The 21,039-nt window shown below is 46.3% G+C and overlaps 1 protein-coding gene across 3 annotated transcripts in view; it reads left to right on the top strand.

Moving 5' to 3' along the window:
• Positions 1–55: 55 nt before the first annotated feature.
• CUNH6orf89 (chromosome unknown C6orf89 homolog) overlaps positions 56–21,039 on the top strand; it is a 66,348-nt gene continuing 45,364 nt past the window's right edge. Inside the window, exon 1 of one of the 3 annotated variants that reach the window (XM_077754883.1) lies at positions 56–478. In XM_077754883.1, coding sequence (XP_077611009.1) covers positions 474–478 — 5 coding nt within the window. In that variant the 5' untranslated portion in view covers positions 56–473. Of the gene's footprint in view, positions 479–14,887; positions 14,997–21,039 lie in introns of those variants that run through there. The other 2 variants (XM_077754885.1, XM_077754884.1) reach the window with 2 other exon arrangements.

Here is a 21,039-nt window from a genome sequence, read left to right as displayed (position 1 = left end):
CCTAGTTCCACAATCGGGTTGGGACTTGAAAGGGAGTAGAATGAAAGGAATAGAAATGAGAGGTATCTGCGCTAGGTAAGACTTTGTACAATTGACATAGCACTTACACTTTATTCCTAGCTACTCCACAAGGCAATCATGTAAAGTAGATATTATTGTTCCCATTTTTCAGATGTGAAAACTGAGACCCAGCAGTTAAATGACTTGTTCATTTGTCTCTAGCCATACAGCAAGCCTGAGCCTTCAGACTCCAAAAGCAGAGTCTGGAAGAGTGGAAGGGAAAGGACCAGGGGAAAAAATGAGAAAGAAGGAAAGGGAGAGACAGGAGTATGAAGATCAAAGAGATGAAAGCTAAAGCAAGGCTTAGAGTGACAGGCTGGAATAGATAGGATACAACGTTGTTAGGAAGGTTTGTTCAGGGCCAAAGAGAAGCAACGCAGAGGCCCTGCAAGGTTTGGAGGGAAGAAAAAGAAATGGGGTAAGTAAATGTTGTAGATGCTTTGCACACTGGTTAATAATGATGGCTACAGGGTGCCTGGGTGGCTCAGTCAGTTAAGTGTCTGACTTCTGCTCAGGTCATGATCTCGTGGTTCATGAGTTCCAGCCAGTCGGGCTCTGTGCTGACAGCTCAGAGCCTAGAGGCTGCTTGGGATTCTGTTTCTCCCTCTCTCTCTGACCCTCCCCTGCTTGTGCTCTGTCTCTCAAAAGTAAAAAAATGTTTTAAAAGTTTTAAAAATTAAAAAAAAAATAACGATGGCTAAATGAATTCTTTACTTAGGCATCTAAGTACTATTATGTACTTTCACATTGTTAAAAGCAAACACAAATGGAGACCAGACTTGAAAATTTCCTGAGCAGGCAAAACAGTTTAGTCATATAGACAACCTTTAATTTAGCTTGTTCTGTAAAATAAGTGAAACTTAACTTGGGCCACTTCTTGTCAATGCCTCTGAAAATCAAAAGCAAAACTCAAACTGTTCTCAAAATTGATATGAAGTAACTACTCATTTTTAAACTTGTTAAAATATTTAAAAATATTTTGCACTCTCAGTGCTGAGCCAGATGCGGGGCTCGATCTCACAAACCGAAATCAAGAGCCAGACGCTTCGGGGCCCCTGGGTGGCTCAGTTAGTTAAGTCGGACTTCAGCTCAGGTCATGACCTCGAGGTTTGTGAGTTTGAGCCCCATCGGGCTCTGAGCTGACAGCTCTGAGCCTGGAGCCTTCGGATTCTGTGTCTCCCTCTCTCTCTGCTTCTCCCCTGTTCACCCTCTGTCTCTCTCAAAAATAAATAAACATTAAAAAAAAAAGTCAGACGCTTAACTGACTGAGCCACCCAGGTACCCCATGAAGTAACTACTTTGAACCCATCCCTATCGCTAGGAAAATTCTAATGTTATAATTAATCTGAAGAGTAAAAAGCCACACTACCTCCTCACTATCTCCTGCTTCAAAACAATACACGTCTGAACCCCTTCCATGTTCAGATTGAGTGCTTCCAGTTTGCAAACTGTTTTTTGTGTATGATGAACTTTTACTAAGTACTCTTTCAGTGATCCAGGGGTTTTTAATTCTATTTCTAAACTTCTGACAACACTTAATCTTCCAAACCCAATGAGGTAGATGTTGCTGTACCCTTTTTACTTTAAGGAAACTGAGCCTTACAAAGATTAAGTGACTCGGTCAGTACCACAGCTGGGAGCATCTGCACTTAACTATAGTTCAACCCTAGCTCCCTTAATTGTCAGGTAGGAATAAGGGTATACAGTGTTGTAGAGATCAAACTAGGCAGTGAGCAGGCTGGGCCTCCTTGATTTCTGTGCCTTTCTCGCTGAGTACTGAGATTAGGGTATTCAGGTTTTTGTTGAATGAATAATGGGCAAAAAATGAAAATTTTAGGCTGGTGAGTGCTGGGCTAAGGTAAGGTATAATAAATTCTACACTTTCTGTGGTCTCGTGTTCATGTCCTCTTTATTACCCTTGAGCTGGACAGGAAAGTCTTTATCATTGGTCCATTCTGTCTATTGCTTTTCGAGTTGGGTTTCTCTGGACCCTTGGTAGTTCCATACTATCTATTTTGGGAGGCTTAGGGCACATTGAAGATGCATTGGAGTTTTACACAAGAATAAGTCAGTGTCTTACTGTCTCATTCCAAAATCCTTCCCCAAAAGACGCCGTATTTGTTGGCCTTTTGTCCCCAAGAGAACATTGGGTGACTTCAGGGAGGAAATAATAAAGATTTCTGAGTATAACTAATAGTCCACGTTAAGTTACTCAGAGTATCTTGTATTTACTACTTCTATTCTGTTAAGCTTAATTTGTCTTCTGAATAAATGTGCTTTATTAAAAACAAAATTATAAACTCTTCCAGAAACATCATTTGGGGGGCTAGAAACCTGAAGATCATCCTCTTTCTCTCTCCTCCCTGTAAGTGATACATCATCAAGACTTGTCAATTCTTTTTTCCCCAAGATACCCAAATTGTATCCCTTCCTTCCCATTCCTGCTGCTGCTTCAAACCTGTTAAAGGATTATTTTAGAAGCCCCCTTGAGGGATTCCCTGCCTTTTGGCTCTCCTCCCCCAATGCATCCTGCACACACACCAGCCAAAGCTTTCCTTCCAAAATATATCTTGTAGTGTGTCACTTTGCTGAGAAATGTGAATCGATTTCCCTTTGCCTATTAAAATCCCTATGGCACCTGGGTGGCTGAGTTGGTTAAGCTTGACTTTGGCTCAGGTCATGATCTCAGGGTTCATGGGATGAAGCCCCTCATCTGTGCTGTCAGCACAGAGCCTGCTTGGGATTCCCTCCCTCTCTCTCTCTCTCTCTCCCCCCCCTTCCCTGTGTGCTCTCTCTCAAAATAAATAATAAATAAATAGTTAAAAATAATTTATAAAAACCAACTAAATTAAATAAAGTCCCAAACCACATGAACTGGGCTTCAACGCCCTTCACCCTGACTTCCCCAGCCTGATTTCCTACTATTTCATCCATGCCTCAAATGTGCCACCAACATTCCTACTTTCCAGGCCTTTGCTCAGGTCATTCGTCCCCTTTCCTTGTGATGCTTCCCAAACCTCGCTCGTGCCTGGGCCTTACCTTCTTCAGAAATCCTCTCTCCCCTTCCTGTCAGCAAGTAGATTCTTCCCCTTTCTCCCTTCTTGGTCTTTAGTCCTCTGCCACCTTTCATTCTTGTCTAGCTGCTTGTACACATTCTCTTTTCTCCAAGTAGATTTTTTTTTCACCATTTTTATTTATTTTTGAGAGAGAGACAGAGCATGAATGGGGGAGGCACAGAGAGAGAGGGAGACAGAATCTGAAGAAGGCTGCAGGCTCTGAGCTGTCAGCACAGAGCCTGACACGGGGCTCAAACTCACGAACCATGAGATCATGAGCTGAGCCAAAGTCTGACTCTTAACCGACTGAGCCACCCAGGCGCCCCCTCCAAGTAGACTGATGGTTAAGAACCACATTAGGGACCATCTTCAAGTTTGGTTGAGTCCAGCATCCCCACCAGGCCTGGGCCAGACCAGAACCTGGAGAGGAAGAGCCTCCAGTGGCTGGGTGGAGCCAAGTCACCACAAGCAGTTCTATGGTACAGAGTGCTATTATCTGGAAACCTTCTTGAGGGTTTTTCTAAATACCAACAGAAGCCCAGACTAGAGATGAGTATGTTTACCCATCATTTCCCTGCCTATCCTCTCCCCCATACAGTTCCTCCTCCTGTGCCCCCGGTCACTACACATCTTTGATTTCTCACCCTTCCTCAGCTACATCGCCACACACATTGCAGATTTCTCAGCACTTTCACATTCATGATCTCTTCTGTCTCCCACTGGCCAGGTTTTAGAGTGGGAGGCTCTGAGGGACCAACAGAAGGAAGCGACCAGCTCCAGGGCCCACCAGGATTTAGTGTGAGCTGGAACCCAAGCCTGTCCCCTGCCTTCTTCTCTTGAGCCTTTAAAAAAATTTTTTTTATGTTTATTTATTTTTGAGAGAGAGACAGTGTGAGCAGGGGAGGGGCAGAGGGAGAGGGAGACTCAGAATCTGAAGGAGGCTCCCGGCTCTGAGCTGACAGCTGATGTGGGGCGCGAACTCACAAGCTGTGAGATCATGACCTGAGCCAAGTTGGACCCTTAACCGACTCTGAGCCACCTAGGTGCCCCTCCGGAGCCTTTCTACTACCTGGCAGCCTTTCTGATTTGTTGTACCTGGGAAATCTTCCTTGAGTGGATTCTCGTTCTTCCATTCCTTTAACTTGGACCACCAAGGTTCTTTTTCCCCTGAACTTTCCAAAGTTAATTTTTCCTCTTCCAATCTAGCCTTTGCCCATCCCACAGGATTTTTATGGCCATACCAGAACTCTGATCACATCACAACCCTGCTCAAAAACCTTCAGTGGCTCGCCACTGTTACTCCTATGTCTTATGCCTGAAATGTCCATCCTCAGCCTCCAGTGTCTGAATCCTTACAGCCACTTCCAAGATCACTCTCTCCCCAAACCTTTTCCTGGAGCACCTACCAGCCAACCAGCCACTAGGCATTAAAAAAGATAAAGATGGGTCCCAGACATTGTGCCTGGCCCCAAAGGGACTCACATGCTCGGAGAGACAGGCAAACACTACTACAAGATAGTGTAAGGAGTGTTGTAATAAAGAAGCACGTGGTACTTCCTGACTTCTGGTTGCTCCAGAGCTGGATTTGGGTAGCCACAGGTCTCCCTGGGAATGATAACCTGAGATACGGAAAATGTTGAAGTTCGCCAGAAGCCAGGAGAGAGTTCTCCTCTTTGTAGAGCTGGAACATTATAAAGAGCTTGGGAAGTCAGAGGGTATTTCTTGGGCTGCGCTGGTGCTGAGTGATGGGGAATCACAAAGGATCGTCACACTTGATCCTGAGGGACCCCGTGAAGTGGCAGAATTAGATTTTGTATTTTGGAAGTGTCAGGCTGTGGTATTGGAGACTGGCAGGAGGGGCCACAAAGAAATGGACTCCCCGGAGTACTTTTTTTTCTTAAGTAAAAACTTAAATTCTGAATACATTCAGAAAAACAGACAGATCCCAAGTGGGATCATTCAATTAATTATTACAAAGTAAAACCCACCTGTGTAACCACCATCACATCAGGAAAAAATAGTTTCTAACTCCAGAGAAGCTCCTCCTACCATCCAGTACCCCTCCCTGCCACAAAGGTAACCATTTTCTAACTTCTAAATTCATAGACTGTCTTTCTCTGTGTTTGAAATTTACATAAATGAAGTCATAGTTTTTGTGTGTCTGGCTTCTTTTGCGTAACATTATGTTTGCGTGATATATCCATGCTGTTATAGGTAGTGACCATTATTTCATTTTTCAGAGCAATGTAGTATTCTGTCACAGAACTATACTACAATGCCTTTATACATTCTACTGTTATCAGGCATTTGGAATGTTTCCAGATTGTGTCTCTTACAAATAGTGCCGCTATGAATATTTTTGTCTGTATTTTGGTGCACTTGTACATGAATTTTTTGGAGTATATACCTAGAAGTAGGATTGCTGGGCCATAGGTTATATGTATCTTACCATTTAGTAGTTAACACCAGCCTGTTTTCCAAAGTGGCTGTGGCAATTTACATCCCTACCAGCAGTGTGTAAGTTGTAAGTTGCTCCACTTCTTCACCAACACTTTGTAGGAGTCTTTCAAATTGAAGTGATTTTGGAGCTTGTATAGTATCTCAGTAGTTGTTTCCCTAACAACTAATGATCAGTGAAGTTGAACACTTTTTCATATGTGTATTTGCCATTTAGGTATCCTTTTTCATGGTATCATCTTTTTGTGTTCAAATCTTCTCCCCACTTTTTATTTGGCTGTCCAGTCCATCTTTTTCTTATTTGTGAAGTTCTTTATGTATCTTGGATACAAACTTTTTGTCAGTTTCTCTCATTCTACAGGTTGTCTTTTTGGTTCTCTTAATCGTATCTTGGGGCACATTGGCTCAGTCCTTTAAATGTCCAGCCTGATTTCAGCTCAGGTCAGGATCTCATGGTCCCTGAGTCACGCTCTGTGCTGTTAACACAGAGCCTGCTTGAGATTCTGTCTCCCTCTCTCTCTGCCCCTCCCCCACTTGCACACACGCGTGTGTTATCTGCCAGATACCTTGCACTGGAACTATGAGGCTTATCCCCAGATTAGGTGGCAGGCTCCCCAATTCCATCACAGTCTGCCTTGGAGAGAGTCTGATTGAAAATGACCACTATGTCCTTCCAGGACAAATCAAAAGTTAGTATCAAACCCCGAACTCCTGACATGTAACAGTCCAAGGTCCCAGGAAAAATCTCTCAAGTCCTTCTGGACTTGGTGGACATCACTCACAAAGAAAGGAATTTGGACCCACATGGTGGTTCCTGCTGGATCAGCCATTTCCTGGAGGAGACACAGAATCGGAAGGGGTTTGTTAGGACTTGACACTGTGGGTGGTCCTGGATATGGGTCCCCCACCACCACCAGGTGAGGCCCATGGCCCAAATTAGTATCACTGCAGCCTGTCCTTTCTTTACGTGCCTCAGAATTGAGGTGCCAATGAAGGAGGGCGTGATGATTTAATTTATTTTTGAGACAGAGAAGGCATGAGGTGGGGAGGGGCAGAGAGAGAGGGAGACAGGAACCGAAGCAGGCTCCGTGCTGACAGCAGAGAGCCCCACATGGGGCTCGACCTCACAAGCCAACAGATCATGACCTGGGCCAAAGTCAGATGCTTAGCTAACTGAGGTACTCAGGTGCCCCAGTTTCTAATTTTAATGTGGTCCAATTTATCTTTTACAGAACATATCAGTTCTGACTAGCCACATTTAAGTACTCAATAGTCACTTGCACAGCAATGGTATTAGACAGAGCTGCTCTAAAGTTTTATTGTTTGGGGTTTTTTTCATATAGAATTATAGTGCACATAGAATTTATTTTGGTGTATGGTGTGAGGTTGGAGTCATTTTTTCCTATATGTATATACAACTGACCCAGAACCATTTATTGAAAGCATTATCCTTTCCCTACTCCTCAGTTGTACCTTTTTGTCACGAAGCAAGTGTGTGTGTGTGTGTGTGTGTGTGTGTGTGTGTGGTATGATTTTCATTTTGGTCTCTCTATTCTGCTCAATTGGCTTGTCCATTCCTGCATCAGTATCACACTGCCTTTGTAGTTAGCTTTATTAGTATGAACCCAGTAGCATTTTAATGGTAGATCTCTAGCAGAAAGCAGTTAGGATCTTGGATCTTGGCACTAAGGACCGGGCAAAATAAGGAGCCCAGGTTCTAATCGTGACCTCACCACTCTTTGTGTAATCTTGAGCAAGTTAACCTTTCCATAAACCTCAGCTTGGTTGGTATGACGATAAATGTTGTGGGGCATCAGGGAGGAAGAATTTCTTCTGCATTTCAAGGCCCTTCCAGCTGGACAAAGAACCAGATTGACATGAGACAGATTAACAGGAGAAAATCAAATTTAGTATTATACATGTGGGGAATAAACACACACACACACACACACACACACGAAATTCCAAAGATAGCCAACATGAGACATCCTGAGCTGAGCTAAGCAGAGGGACAGGGGGTTGGGAATACAAAGGAGAGGAAGGCCCTGTTCTATTAGCAGGGAGATTAGAGATGTCTGGAAAACACAGGTTGCCCTGTAAGTTTCTTAGGTAAAGAGGGATGGATCTCTGTTAATAGCTCTTTCTGGTATAGGCAGTTAGTTGAGTGGGTGGGTAGAGAGCTTTTCCTAAATCTGCTGGGTTTTTATTGCTCTTATTTCATATTCTTAAAGTAGGTTTTATGCCCGATGTGGGGCTTGTACTCACCACCTTGATATCAAGAGTTGCAAGCTTTACCAACTGAGACAGCCAGGTGTCCTTTGTTTTTAATTCACCATAATCATCATGCCAAAGTGTCCATCTTCGGGTGGCCTGCCCTTGGCCCCTACAGGGACTATTTATATGATATGGTTGTTGATTGGTTTCACAAACAGAAAGGGCAACGTCTGGCAGAGAGTAAGCTCCAGTAAATATTCGTGAGTGGGGTGTCTATTTATTTGAATGATTTGTTTGCTTGTCTTTCTCTTACACTAAGGTCCCAGAAGTAAGGGCCTGCCCTCCATTACCTATCTCTCCCGCCCCTTAATGCCTAAAACGCTGCCTGGCACGTAGTAGGGGGCTCCAATCAATAGTTGTTCGGGACAATCAGTTCAGCGGATAAGTCCGTGTTAACGCGGGAAGAGCCTGACGCCAGGGGGAGCAGGAACCCGTGCCCTCCAGATCTCGCGGGAGTTCGCGCGCGCGCGACCAAGTCGCGGGTTCTGCTCCTGACGCAAGTGCGCGGCGTGAAGAAGGAGCTACCCTAGCACGCGCGGCCTCGCCTGTGGCGTGGGAGCTGCTTCCGGGTCGCGCGCCCGGAAGCAGGAAGTTGGCGGCTCACCCTCCTCGCCCGGAGGCTGCAGTCCCCGAGGCGGGAGGAGCCCGAGGGGGCGCGGGCCTCGCATGTGAGTCACTGGGGCCCGAGGCCGGGAGGGGGGACGTCGCCCTGTGACACCCTCGCGCAGCCCTTTTCCTCCTGCCCCTGCGCGAACCTCTTCTCAGAGCCTCTGGGGTTTCGCAGACTGACAGCCCCGCCCGCAGCTCCCGCAGGGCCTACTCCCATCATCGAAAGTCTTTTCCTTGGCTCCTCAGAACAGAGCGAAGCGAGGTGGAGCCTGTTTGAACTTGCTTCGCAGGTGTCACAGCAGTGTGCAGAACACTGGTGCTAGCCAAGTCTAGGTCTCACTGCCCTTTTGACAGCTTTCTAATTTTTTGGTATATGGAGTAGATTCCCAGCCCCCCCTTCGAACCACCTTTTACTGTTATCAGTGGAAGCTTGCCTTGTGTCCGTGGAAGTCCCGGTTCTTGCATATTCCGCACAGATTTACATGAATATCCGCACTAGCATAAAGACGGTGAGAAGGAAGGTGCCAAGCACAAAGCAGTTTATTAAAGGGCAGGACACTTTGAAGATGGAGTCGGTTGCCGACTGTCCCGAGGCTACAGGAGTTTTTTCGCTCCTGCTTGTGGGGAGAGCTTTGACCCTACAAAGTTCCCGTCGAAACTCACTGGAAACTGTCCAGGCGGCTTCCCCGACCAGGAGGGCAAACCGCAGTGCAAATCCACTGTAATGAAGTCTAGGGAAGAGCGCGACCTCTGCACCTGCTGCTCTTGGTCTGACAGCCCTGGAAAGCTGGGAACCTCTTGCCCTCAGTTCTCTAAATGTAACCTGTAAGTTCATGGCCGTGTCTTCCTCCAGCTCATATCTCACCAAGTGTCTACTCTGTTATTTCCCCTTCCAGGACTTGGGGCTCTGAAATCTTTTATGTTGTGGGCCAAAATCAAGTTTCTGTAGCTGCTTCCTGCTGAACGGGCAGTGTTTTCATTAGAGTCCCAACCCTTGATATCTGTCTGGGCCGTCAGGAGGTGGGGTGAGGTTAAGGTGGAGTGGGGCTTCTGCCCCGGTTGCAGAAGGCTTGACAGCTCCAGTCCAGGGGCCATAGTAGTCCTGATGTTTCCTTGATAGGGGCTGATATCCTTGTTGCAGTAAGAGCTGAAGGTGGACTTGTCTACCACGAGAGGAGATGAGCTCAGTTATAAGATTAGGAAGACATGATCCAAAAAGCAAAAGAAGGATCATGCAAAGGAAAGGTCCTATGAAGGGAAGTATCCGTGACATAAGACCCCAGGACAGGGAAGTGGTGGATGTGCTGATAGGAGAAACTGGCTTGTGTTTGGAGTCTTTTGATACTTTGTTGAATAACCTGACCGATTGACCTAAAAACAACATTCTTCGTGGACTGACTGACATAAAAACAACATTCTTCGTGGACTAACGCACAGGTACCCCCTTGGGCAAAAGTGAGGCTACCTAATGCCCTTCGATTTTGGAGGACTAGCCCTGAGAGTGACAACCAGACAGAAGCTGAAGGAAAGCTTACCTATAAAGGAGGTTAAGGCAGAGCAGGTGGCCCCTGTGTCCAAAAGAAAATTAATTGTCCTACCTGCCAGTGAGTTGAGTTGGAGGCCTAAGGTTGCCAAGACTTACATAGTTTCTTGAATGGATTTGCCTGTTTCTTGAGAGAGTTGGGAAGGACAGTCCTCGTGATCCCTCTGGCCAGTCCTCAGGCTGCTCCCAGGAGGTACCCTAGCAAGAGGAGTGTCAGGACGTCCTGCTTGGACATGGATGTTTCAGTTATCATAGGGAGGGAAACTCTTTGAGTAACTCCTATGAGGGATACATCTGGAGCTAAGCAGGCCAAAGTATAAATGTCCGTCCATCCATCTGGAAGGGTCAGGTATGCTTGAGTTCCAAAAACAGAGTCCCTTCTGAGGATGCAGGTGAACCTTGGTTAGGATAGAAAATAAAGGCACTTTCAGAGGGGGCTCCCCAGGGCCAGCAGTGGCCCTAAAGAGGACCAAGGCCAATATGAAGGTGGGCAAAGGGATCATGACTTGATGTTGTACAGTTGCGTTGCCACTTTAACACTGTTAAAGGACCCACTCTTGAAAATTTTTTTAAATTTATTTTTGATAGAAAGAGTGTGTGTGAGCAGGGGAGCGGCAGAGAGAGAGGGAGACACAGAATCTGAAGCAGACTCCAGGCTCTGAGCTGTCACCACAGAGCCTGATGTGGGGCTCGAACCCAGGAACCATGAGATCATGATTTGAGCAGAAGTCGGACTGAGCCACCCAGGCACTCCTTAAAAGACTCACTCTTAACCTTCTCCCAAAGGTCACCATCACCCCCGTCCTTGGTCCCCCATGTCTCAATATTGCCAGGGCCATCTGTCAGCCCAGATAACATCCTTCTTCTTCAATACATCTTCTCAATGGCCCTGTCTCCTGCTGGGAAAACTCCTGGAACATATGTTCTGGGATCTTCATCAAAAGCTTCTCTTTAACTGTATTAAAGTAGCAATCAGAAACACTTTCCCAAAAGAATGACTCACCTGCCGAAGTTAGGTTGAAATGATAAAGGCAGGGAGACAAGGGAATAAAACCCACTGGAGTCCCAAATGATGGGTTAGTGCTAACACAGATTGGGAAGGTCATATCAGAAAGTTTAAGCTGAGTATAGAACAGTCCCAAAATAGCCGGTGTTGGGAGGGGCCCCTGCACATTTAGGATTTTTGTGCTGTGTTCCATGGCCTTTCTTTGGAAGTTTCTTGCACTTATGTGGGACTGGGAGGTCCATGTTGGTATCCAGACATGGGTAGAGGTGAAACTTGGTGGTGGCCCACAATGCAGCAGGTGCGGAGTTACAGCGGCTAATATCCAGCAGGGGGAGTTATAACTGGTGTTGTCCAGATAGCGCTGAACAGTGTAAGTGAGGGTGGCTATGGGGCAGCATGAGGCAGAAGTGATGTGTGATCACAGAGGTACCATGCCCATGGGTCTCTTTAAGGGTGTGGCCTTGGAAGTCCCTTGGAGGAACTCGGACCACACTAAGGTGTTGGACATAACAGAATAGAGGATTTGAGGATTTATCTGAGATGGCCCTCTTTGACCAGCAGTTTGAGGTCTTCCAGTGGCTCACAGGTAGGCTCAGAGGTACTGGGGCCGTCCTCTTTGTTAGAGGTCACAGCAGGCTTGGCTCGGGAGAGATGGATCCATCTGGAGATTCCTGGGAACTTGCTGCTTGTAGGGGTGGACGAAAGAACAGTATAGGGTTCCTTCCGTAAAGGAGTTAGTTGGGATCCAGGAGATCCAGCTCTCCAGGTTTTAATTAGGACCTTATCTCCTGGTTGGACTGGGGAGGTTGGGGTTGAGTAGTCTGGCTTTAGTAGGACCTGTTTTTCCCATAGAGCCTCTCAGAGGCACTAACTGAGTTCCAAGAACAGGTGAATTTTAGTCGGTAGGCTGTCCACTCCCATAAGCAGACAGGAATTGGAGGCAAGCTTACCCGTAAAGGAGGTTAAGACAGAGTAGGTGGCTCCCATGTCCAAAGAAAATTAACTGTCTTACCTGCCATGTCAAGGGTCACCCTGGGCTCTGTCACAATGGTGGAAACATTGAGTGGAGGAGCCCATTGGTACCGTAGGCTGCCTCAGTCCACGGTGCTGACAGCTAGAAGGGACTCTGAGTGCCTGGTTATGAGCGGGGCAGTCTCTCCACCAGTGTCCTGTTTGAGGACATTGGGACAGGCTGTATTAGGGAGCTGAAGGAAAGGACATCCATCTCTCCAGTGTCCCTCCTTTTTGCAATGGTAGCAGGCTCCTTTGGGTGTCTCCCTTTTGACAGGGTGACCCTGGGGTGACAGCTGGCATTGCAAGGCCACCAGGAGTCGAGTCTGTCTCTGATCCTTACGTTTCTCCTTTTCCCTTTTTTTCCCCTTCTTCCTGGTCCCGGTCATAGAACACAAAATTCACCACCTTAAGGAGTTCAGAGCTTGCGATGTCTGGCCTAGGGATAACTTTTGGAGCTGCCTCCTAATATCTGGGGTGGCCTGAGTGATGAGTCAGCCATTAAGAACTGTGAGACTGGGGGCGCCTGGGTGGCTTAGTTGGTTAAGCGTCCGACTTTCACTCAGGTCATGATCTCACGGTTCGTGGGTTCAAGCCCCGCGCCGGGCTCTGTGCTGACTGCCAGCTCAGAGCCTGGAACCTGTTTCAGAGTCTGTGCCCCCCTCTCTCTCTGCCCCTCCCCTGCTCATGCTGTCTCTCTCTCTCTCTCTCTCTCTCTCTCTCCTAGAAATAAAGAAAACATTAAAAAAAAAAATTAAAAAAAAAAAAAAAGAACTGTGAGACCGGCCTCTTATCTGGGGTCAAGAGTATGTTTAGCTGAAGTCTCTCTTAGTATCTTCATAAAGGTTGTGGGGTTTTCTTCCTTTCCCTGGTTTAGGAAAGCCAGCCTGTTATGTAATTAATTGGCTTTGACTGCCATCTTTGCAGTCCGTTTGTTAGATCATGAGATGGTCTTGGGACCATTGCCCTTGCGCAGTGTTGTAGTTCCAGTGAGGATCTGTTCCTGGGACCGCCACGTTATCTGCCAGATACCTTGCACTGGAACTATGAGGCTTATCCCCAGATTAGGTGGCAGGCTCCCCAATTCCATCTCAGTCTGCCTTGGAGAGAGTCTGATTGAAAATGACCACCATGTCCTTCCAAGACGAATCAGAAGTTAGTATCAAACCCCGAACTCCTGACATGTAACAGTCCAAGGTCCCAGGAAAAATCAAGTCCTTTTGGACTTGGTGGACATCACTCACAAAGAAAGGAATTTGGACCCACATGGTGGTTCCTGCTGGATCAGCCATTTCCTGGAGGAGACACAGAATCGGAAGGGGTTTGTTAGGACTTGACACTGTGGGTGGTCCTGGATATGGGTCCCCCACCACCACCAGGTGAGGCCCATGGCCCAAATTAGTATCACTGCAGCCTGTCCTTTCTTTATGTGCCTCAGAATTGAGGTGCCCATGAAGGAGGGCGTGGGTATATTTTATAACCCCTAATGACTCCCTGAGTGCCAGGATGTATGCCCCAGCCCTCAACATCTATGTAGTTCCATTTCCATATTTCATCCCAGGCTCCTCTTAGAAGTATCTTAACTTGAGGAGTTGGAACAGACATAAAGATTTGCCCTTGCCCTCTTGGTAATAAACTCCCACTCCACTTGCTCAAGACTGATTATCACACACCCACCTTAGATTTAAGTATCAGAGGCTGATTGAGACCATCTCCGGAAACGGAAGGGGAGGGAAACACATAAGGTGTGACTTGAGGCAACAGAATAGCGAGAATTACCGGTTAGACGGCTCGTCCAGGAGATTGAATGAGTATGAAAACGGACCGGACCACAGATCCAGAGGCTTTCACGTATATACAGCACGGCCTCGGGTTGGGAGGGGCACAGACTTTGTGATGGCAGAAGTGGTTTATGAGAGGAAGAACAACAGACAGTAGCAGCCAAATTGCAAATGAGTGAGAGCTGACCTCCTAGAAGGTAAATCAGGCATGGGTCCTCTAGCCTCAGCGGGGTGAGGACTGTCTTACCTTGGGCCATCGGAGGCGCGGCACCAAAAGAGGTTACTTGCATGGTGTCAATGGAAGTCTCGGTTCTTGGATTCCCCTCAAAAGATTTATAGGAGGATCTGTGCTCGAATAAGGACAGAAGGGAGGTACCAAGCAAAAAGCAGTTTATTAAAGGACAGTACACCGTCAAGATGGAGGAGACGGGGGTTGATGAGTCCCCGAGGATACAGAAGATTTTTCTAAGTAAGTGGGGTCTTCAGCCATGCAGGCGGCGGTCTCTAATGGAAGCTGCCTCACATCTTTGGGAAGACTCCTTCCCGCGGAGCGAGAGAACTTTGACCCTACGAGGTTCCTGCTGGAACTGTCATGGCCGTCATTCCCCACCAGGGGGCGCAGAACTCGTAATGCAAATGCTTTATGAAGCCAGGGGTTACCCTGGGGCAGAGGTTGAAGAGGAGAACGCATGCTCTGCACCTGCTGCCGTTGTTTCGCTAGCTCCGGATTGGAAACCACAGTGTTTGTTGTCTTTCTCTTAGACTAAGCCCCAGGAAGTAAGGGCCTGCTCTCCATTACCTATCTCTCCCGCCCCTTAACGTCTAACATGCTGCCTGGCACGTAGTAGGGGTCCCAATCAATAGTGGTTCGGATGAATCAGTTCAGCTGCTAAGTCCGTGGTAGCGTGGGAAGAGGACAGACCCCGGGAAGGACTTCAGTGGACCCAGCAGGAAGAACCCGACGCCAGGGGGAGCAGGAACCCGTGCCCTCCAGATCTCGCGGGAGTTCGCGCGCGCGACTGCTTCTGACGCAAGTGCGCGGCGTGAAGGAGCTACCCTAGCACGCGCGGCCTCGCCTGTGGCGTGGGAGCTGCTTCCGGGTCGCGCGCCCGGAAGCAGGAAGTTGGCGGCTCACCCTCCTCGCCCGGAGGCTGCAGTCCCCGAGGCGGGAGGAGCCCGAGGGGGCGCGGGCCTCGCATGTGAGTCACTGGGGCCCGAGGCCGGGAGGGGGGACGCCGCCCTGTGACAGCCTCGCCGCCGCTCCCGTCTCTGACACCCTCGCGCAGCCCTTTTCCTCCTGCCCCTACCTCTTCTCAGAGCCTCTGGGGTTTCGCAGACTGACAGCCCCGCCCGCAGCTCCTGCAGGGCCGACTCCCATCATCGAGAAAGTCTTTTCCTTGGCTCCTCGGGGCAGAGCGAAGCGAGGTGGAGCCTGTTTGAACTTGCTTCGCAGGTGTCACAGCAGTGTGCAGAACACTGGTGCTAGCCAAGTCTAGGTCTCACTGCCCTTTTGACAGATTTCTAATATTTTTGTTATGTTGAGAGTCGATTCCTCGTCCCCCTTCGAAACCTCTTTTTCTAATAAAGTGTGGACTTACATGTAATGAACATAGCGTCTAGGAGTTCAGAAAGTTATATGACTTGGTTTATTGACCCGATAATGAGCTGTTGGTAATCACCTTTTGCTACAAAAATGTCCTTACTAGTGTTGCATCGTGCTTGACGACCACTAACCTTGCTGGTCACACTCGCGTAGTCTTGATATTCACGAGTACGTTTAAAGTATTTAGTCATCACTTTATAATAGAAAGTACTCCCCGATTCTTAACTATTCTTTTTCAGGTTGCTCATTTGGTTGTTCCCATGGTGGAATCCTCTATCGGCATTTCTCCCTTAATACAATTCTGTGTTTTATCTGGGGTTTATCACAATTTCTCTCTAAGGAGCAACACCCTTTAACCTAAATTCAACTTTGTTATGTTAAAGTTTGACTAAAGTTCACATAGTCCAACTTGTATGCCAGAGAGTGTCTGTGCCATGCCCTTTCTGCTTTGAACCAAAACAATTTTCAAGACCCAGTGTTAATCCCTTTCCTCTAACAAGCCACCCTTCAATGCCACAGAGATTGTCTAAATGAGAGGTTCCTAATCTGCTCACCTAAACCCTCCTTAGGTTGATGTATTTTTAAAAATAAGAGGGATAAATGGTAAAATGAACCAACCATTAGTTAAATTAGTTGGGAAACAGAATGATCACTTCATGTCCTTTCTCTAAACTTGTTCAGACGATATTGATCAGGTGCCATGACTCTGAGGTGAATTTCCATGTCTGTCGTTAGTTTCTTCTATTATTTTCTCCACTTATCTCTGCTTTCAAGTGTTAAATAACAAAAAAATTCAGATGAGTACATTTTGAAGATCTAATTGCCTTAATTAAATCATGAACCAGGCAGCATCCCATCTAACAAGTAGAGAGGAGCTCCGAAAGGGCTACAGAAAAGGAAAGGTTTTTAAAGGTAGAGAGTAGAGTAAAGGAAATTAATTTTTTTAGGCATTGCCAATTTTTTAGGCAAGGTCATTCTAAGGGGGAGTGGAGGGGATGTATCAGTAAGTTTTCTAGCACTGACCGGGAAATTCCATGTTGACTGGTTAAAGTCACATTTCCAGGGGATTTGAAACGGCAGTTAGGTTAGCTGTTAAGTCTTGGTTTACTGACTTGTGGCCCTAACCTAAGTGACACCATTTTGGGCCTGTGGTTTTTGTTTTTGTTTTAACACAAGGAACAATTTAGTGTGAGGAGACATAGAAATAGGTGTAATACAAAGTGATCAGAGTTGTGTTTAAAGTTCAAAGGACAAGCATCAAGGCTGGAATAAGGAGTTCACTGATTGGAAAAGCATGGGGGCTAGACTTTGTAGGCAGAGAAAATTATTTGTACAAAAGCAAAAGGCTGTAAAATGGTATGGCAGTGAGGAATGTGAGGAAGGACTAGGAAATGAGACTGAACAGGTGGGCAGTGACCAGGCCACAACAGGAGGCTAAGTAATTTCAACTTCATCTTGTTGAAATTACTAAGTATTAAATTCGGTTATTGGGACAGATGTTTTACATTCATCATCTCATAATCCCTTCACAGCAGTGTTGGGAAGACACAATTATCCCCGTTTTATAAAATAATGGAAACTCAGGGGCTTAGATTAAGTCGTATCTCACGGCTATACAGTAGGAGGTGGAAGATCAAGTATTTTTATTCAGCTTTTTCCAAGTCCATTTGCTTTCTTTTTTTTAATTTATTTTTCTTTTTTCAACATATATTTATTATTTTTGAGAGAAAGAGACAGAGCATGAGTGGGAAAGGGGCAGAGAGGGAGGGAGACACAGAATCGGAAGCACGCTCCAGGCTCTGAGCTGTCAGCACAGCCTGACGCTGGGCACGAACCCACAAGCTGTGAGATCATGACCTGAGCTGAAGTTGGACATCCAACCAACTGAGCCCCCCAGGAGCCCCCCAAGTCCATTTGCCTTCTTAACTACCTTAGTAAGTTGTTCCACAGCAGGGCATGAGATTCAAGGAAGTTGCTTTAAATAAACAAGTAACATTAGCTGATTTGCTTCAGAAAAATAGCTTGTGGGGAGAGTAGAGGATGGATCAGAGAGGAGAAGAATTGGCAGTGTAGAGACTAAATATATCTTTGTGATTGTCCCAGGGAGAGATGTTGAGGGCCTTGACTGCCAATAATGTAGGGCTAAGAAGGAGATGATGAATGTAGAATCGAGGATTTAGTGATTGGTTCCTTAGCAGAGATGAAAAAGGAGGAGGCATTTTAAATATAGAGAACTGGTGTTTCCATTAATTAAAAAACAGAATATGGGAGGAGAAATGGGTTGCAGGGGGAAAATGATAAATCCGTTACGGACACATTACATAGGGAGCAGAAGGAAGTTTCTGCCAGAGTCTGGTACGTAGATAGATGGATGGGTCTGGAGTTCTAGAGAAGAGATTTGGAAATCACTAATAGCTGGTGGTTAAAGCCAGGGAGGGAATGAGATGATCAAGGACAACTGTGATGCATACCAGCACTCAGGGGTATAGCCTCAGAAAAGAGAATTATGCCAAGGTTTGAGAGCACTCAAGGGAGGAAATGGCTGGCAACAGCAGCTTCTGTGGAGAGGTTAGTTAAGATAGTTAAGGTGTTAATTGAGAAAACGTCCCTTGGACTCGGCATATAGAAAGCCATTGGTGACCTGAGCGAGAGCTGTATTAGTGTGATGTGAGGGGGGTTGCAGAAATATGATTTCAGTGGTTTATAAACAAATGGAGACCTTAGAAATACGAAGGTGAAGTGATGCCTTTTTTTTTTTTTTTTTTTAAGGAATTTGGCTCTGAAGGGAGAACACGAGCCCTGGAGTTCTAGAGAGGAAGGATTTTTTTTTTTTTTTTATGGTAGAAACTGGAAAAAGTGAGGATAGGAGCAGGTAGAAATAAAGTTGGTTTATTTTTATTTATTCTAGAGAGAGTGAGCATGTGAGCAGGGGAGAGGTGCAGAGGGGCGGGGAGAGAGAGGAGGGAGGGAAGGAGGGAATCTTTAGCAGGCTCCATGCTCAGCACAGAGCCCACCTTGGGGCTCAGTCCTGTGACCCTGGGATCATGACCTGAGCCAAATTCAAGAGTCGACCTTCTGAGGTGCCCCAGCCCTCTCATGTTTTAACTCGATGCATCTAGAGTTGCCTAGCTGGCACAGCTGTTTACTTTGGAAAGCTGAACACCTCCAGGGCAATGATGTCAAATCAGTGTTGAGGACATACTTGTAACTCTAAAGGAGTTCTGTATTAAGCAGGACAAAGGAAAGGTTTACATTTAGTCTGACCTCTTAACCTGTTTTCCACTATAAACAGACATTTCTACTGTAAGTTTTGTCAGAGTCATTCTATCAGTTATGCTCTGTCCTGTTTTTTTCCTAGACTGAGACTCAGAAGGAATTGTGGAGAACATCTCTTCAGAGCCATCAGTGGCTTCCTCCTATTCCCGAGATGCTCCTTGAGAAGTGAACAGCCTCCTGGCTTATCTCCCCCCTCACCCCCACCCTGGCCTCCCTTCAAAGCAGAATGTCTTAGCCTCGGCACTCCTAACATTTTGAGTGGGACACTTCTTTGTTGTGGGATGTTCACGACACGCCAGGAGTGCGCCTCCAGCTTTGACAGTCAGAAGTGTCTCAGACCTTGCCAAAAGTCCCCTGGGGAGCAGAGTCACCCCTAGTTGAAGAACTGCTCTTCTAAAGCAGTGTCTCCTAATTGGGGGTGTGCCTTTTCTCATCAGAGAAGAGTTTGAATTCTTCTGTGCCTGGATCCCGCTCCCAGAGATTCTGGCTATTCAGGATGTCCAGGGTGGTGCAGGAGACCATGATTTTTATAATTCTGCTAGTGACCCTGCCTGTGCCCTTGCAGGTAAGGGTCAAGCTCACTCTTTGGAACTTCCCTCTGTGGCAAAGCTCATCCCTGCTAGAGTTGCATCTTCTTTGTTTCTGGAGGTAAAGCAATTGCCTTGCTCAGCTGATATCAGTCAGCCCCCTCATACTTGATGCTTAGCCATGACTTTGTGTTTGAGAGTTTTTTTGTTTTTTTGTGGGGTTTTTTTGTTTGTTTGTTTTGGTTTTTAGTACAAATCCTTGTGTTGAAGGCCGACTTTCAGATCTCAGCAAAGGAGCTGCTTCCCAACCCAAAGGGACAAGATTTTTTTTTGTGTGTGGTTAATTGACATCATATCTACCAGATGCCAGTACCCCTCAGGTGTGACCATCAGTATGTCTCCAGACTTTCCAAATGTCCCTGTCCAGAACTGTCCCCAGTTGAGACCACTGATCTACCCAAAGCCAAAAGGAGGGCTTATTATGAAGATCCCCACATGCTTTTAGAAACTTTATGAAATTATTAGTAAAGACTCTTCCAGTAACTTGGGAAATATGTCAGAATCTCAAGGAAGAAGGATGTACAACTTGCAAAAATATATTCAGTATCATAATGCCGTTGTGTACTTGAATTACAAAAAAAAAACCCTATTGTTTTTGCAATACAGACTAGAGGCTTAGTGAGGTTTTTATGTGTCCTGAAAACAGGCAGAGGTTTACAAAGGTTGTGAAATAGTCATCAGAAATGGTGATGATAGGGGCGCCTGGGTGGCTCAGTGGGTTAAGCATCTGACTTCGACTCAGGTCATGATCTCATGGTTCATGAGTTTGGTCCCCACATCAGGCTCTGTGCGGACAGCTCGGATCCTGGAGCCTGCTTTGGATTCTGTGTCTCCCTCTCTCTCTGCTCCTCTTCTGTTCATGCTCTCTCTGTCTCTCAAAAATAAATAAACATTAAAAAAAAAAAAAGAAAAAAAAAGGAATGGTGATGATAGTTGGGTCTCCTCTGAGCCTTACTTGCTCTTCTGTTCCCTTCACGGTTCTCCTAAAGGCACACCAATGTCATGTTCTCTTCTGCCCGAGGGAGACCTGCACGTGCCCCACCTTCCAACACTTTTCAGAATTTTTCACTGGAATCTTTTCCAGAACTCTCCCTGCTCTCTTTTCTGGTCCTTTCCTGAGTTTTAGTGGATTTTGATCGGCTCTTGTTGGGTAACTTATTGTAATTTGTTTGAACGAGCATTATCCTTGCTTGCTTGCTTGGAATATCTTTGTTAACTTCAACAGAAAATATGCCATCTCCAGAATCACTAATCACAAAATCAAGATGTGAAAAATGTTGCTGTAAGTTACTGCTTTATTCTTTTTCCAGGAATCATTGTAGTTGATCACTTTTCCAGTTCTTAGCCACTCAGTTGTGATAATCGAGGGACACTGTGTTGTGGTTTCCGAACTGCCAGCTCAGAATAGGAGACAACTTGGTCAGGGAGGCAGCATGCAGAAAGGTTAAAAGCATCAAGCTCGAAGTCGGGCACCCTTGACTTCATGTCCTGGCAAGTTATGGAAACTTTCTGAGCCTTAGTTTCAGCATCTGTGAAATGGGATTAATCGCAACTACCTTTTGGCAAAACAAAAAGCAAAGAGAGACAAACCAAGAAACAGACTCAACTATAGAGAACAACTGGTGGTTGCCAGAGGGGAGGTTGAGGGGGGAGGGGATGGGTGAAGCAGGTAAAGGGAGGATTAGGAGTACACTGATCATGATGAGCACTGCATAATGTATAGAATTGTCGAATCACTATATTGTACGCCTGAAATCAATAGAATACTGTATGTTA

This window comes from Crocuta crocuta, unplaced genomic scaffold, assembly GCF_008692635.1.
Source record: "Crocuta crocuta isolate KB4526 unplaced genomic scaffold, BGI_CrCroc_1.0 scaffold132, whole genome shotgun sequence".
Classification (NCBI taxonomy): Eukaryota; Metazoa; Chordata; class Mammalia; order Carnivora; family Hyaenidae; genus Crocuta; species Crocuta crocuta.
This window is presented reverse-complemented; position numbering and strand designations above follow the sequence as displayed.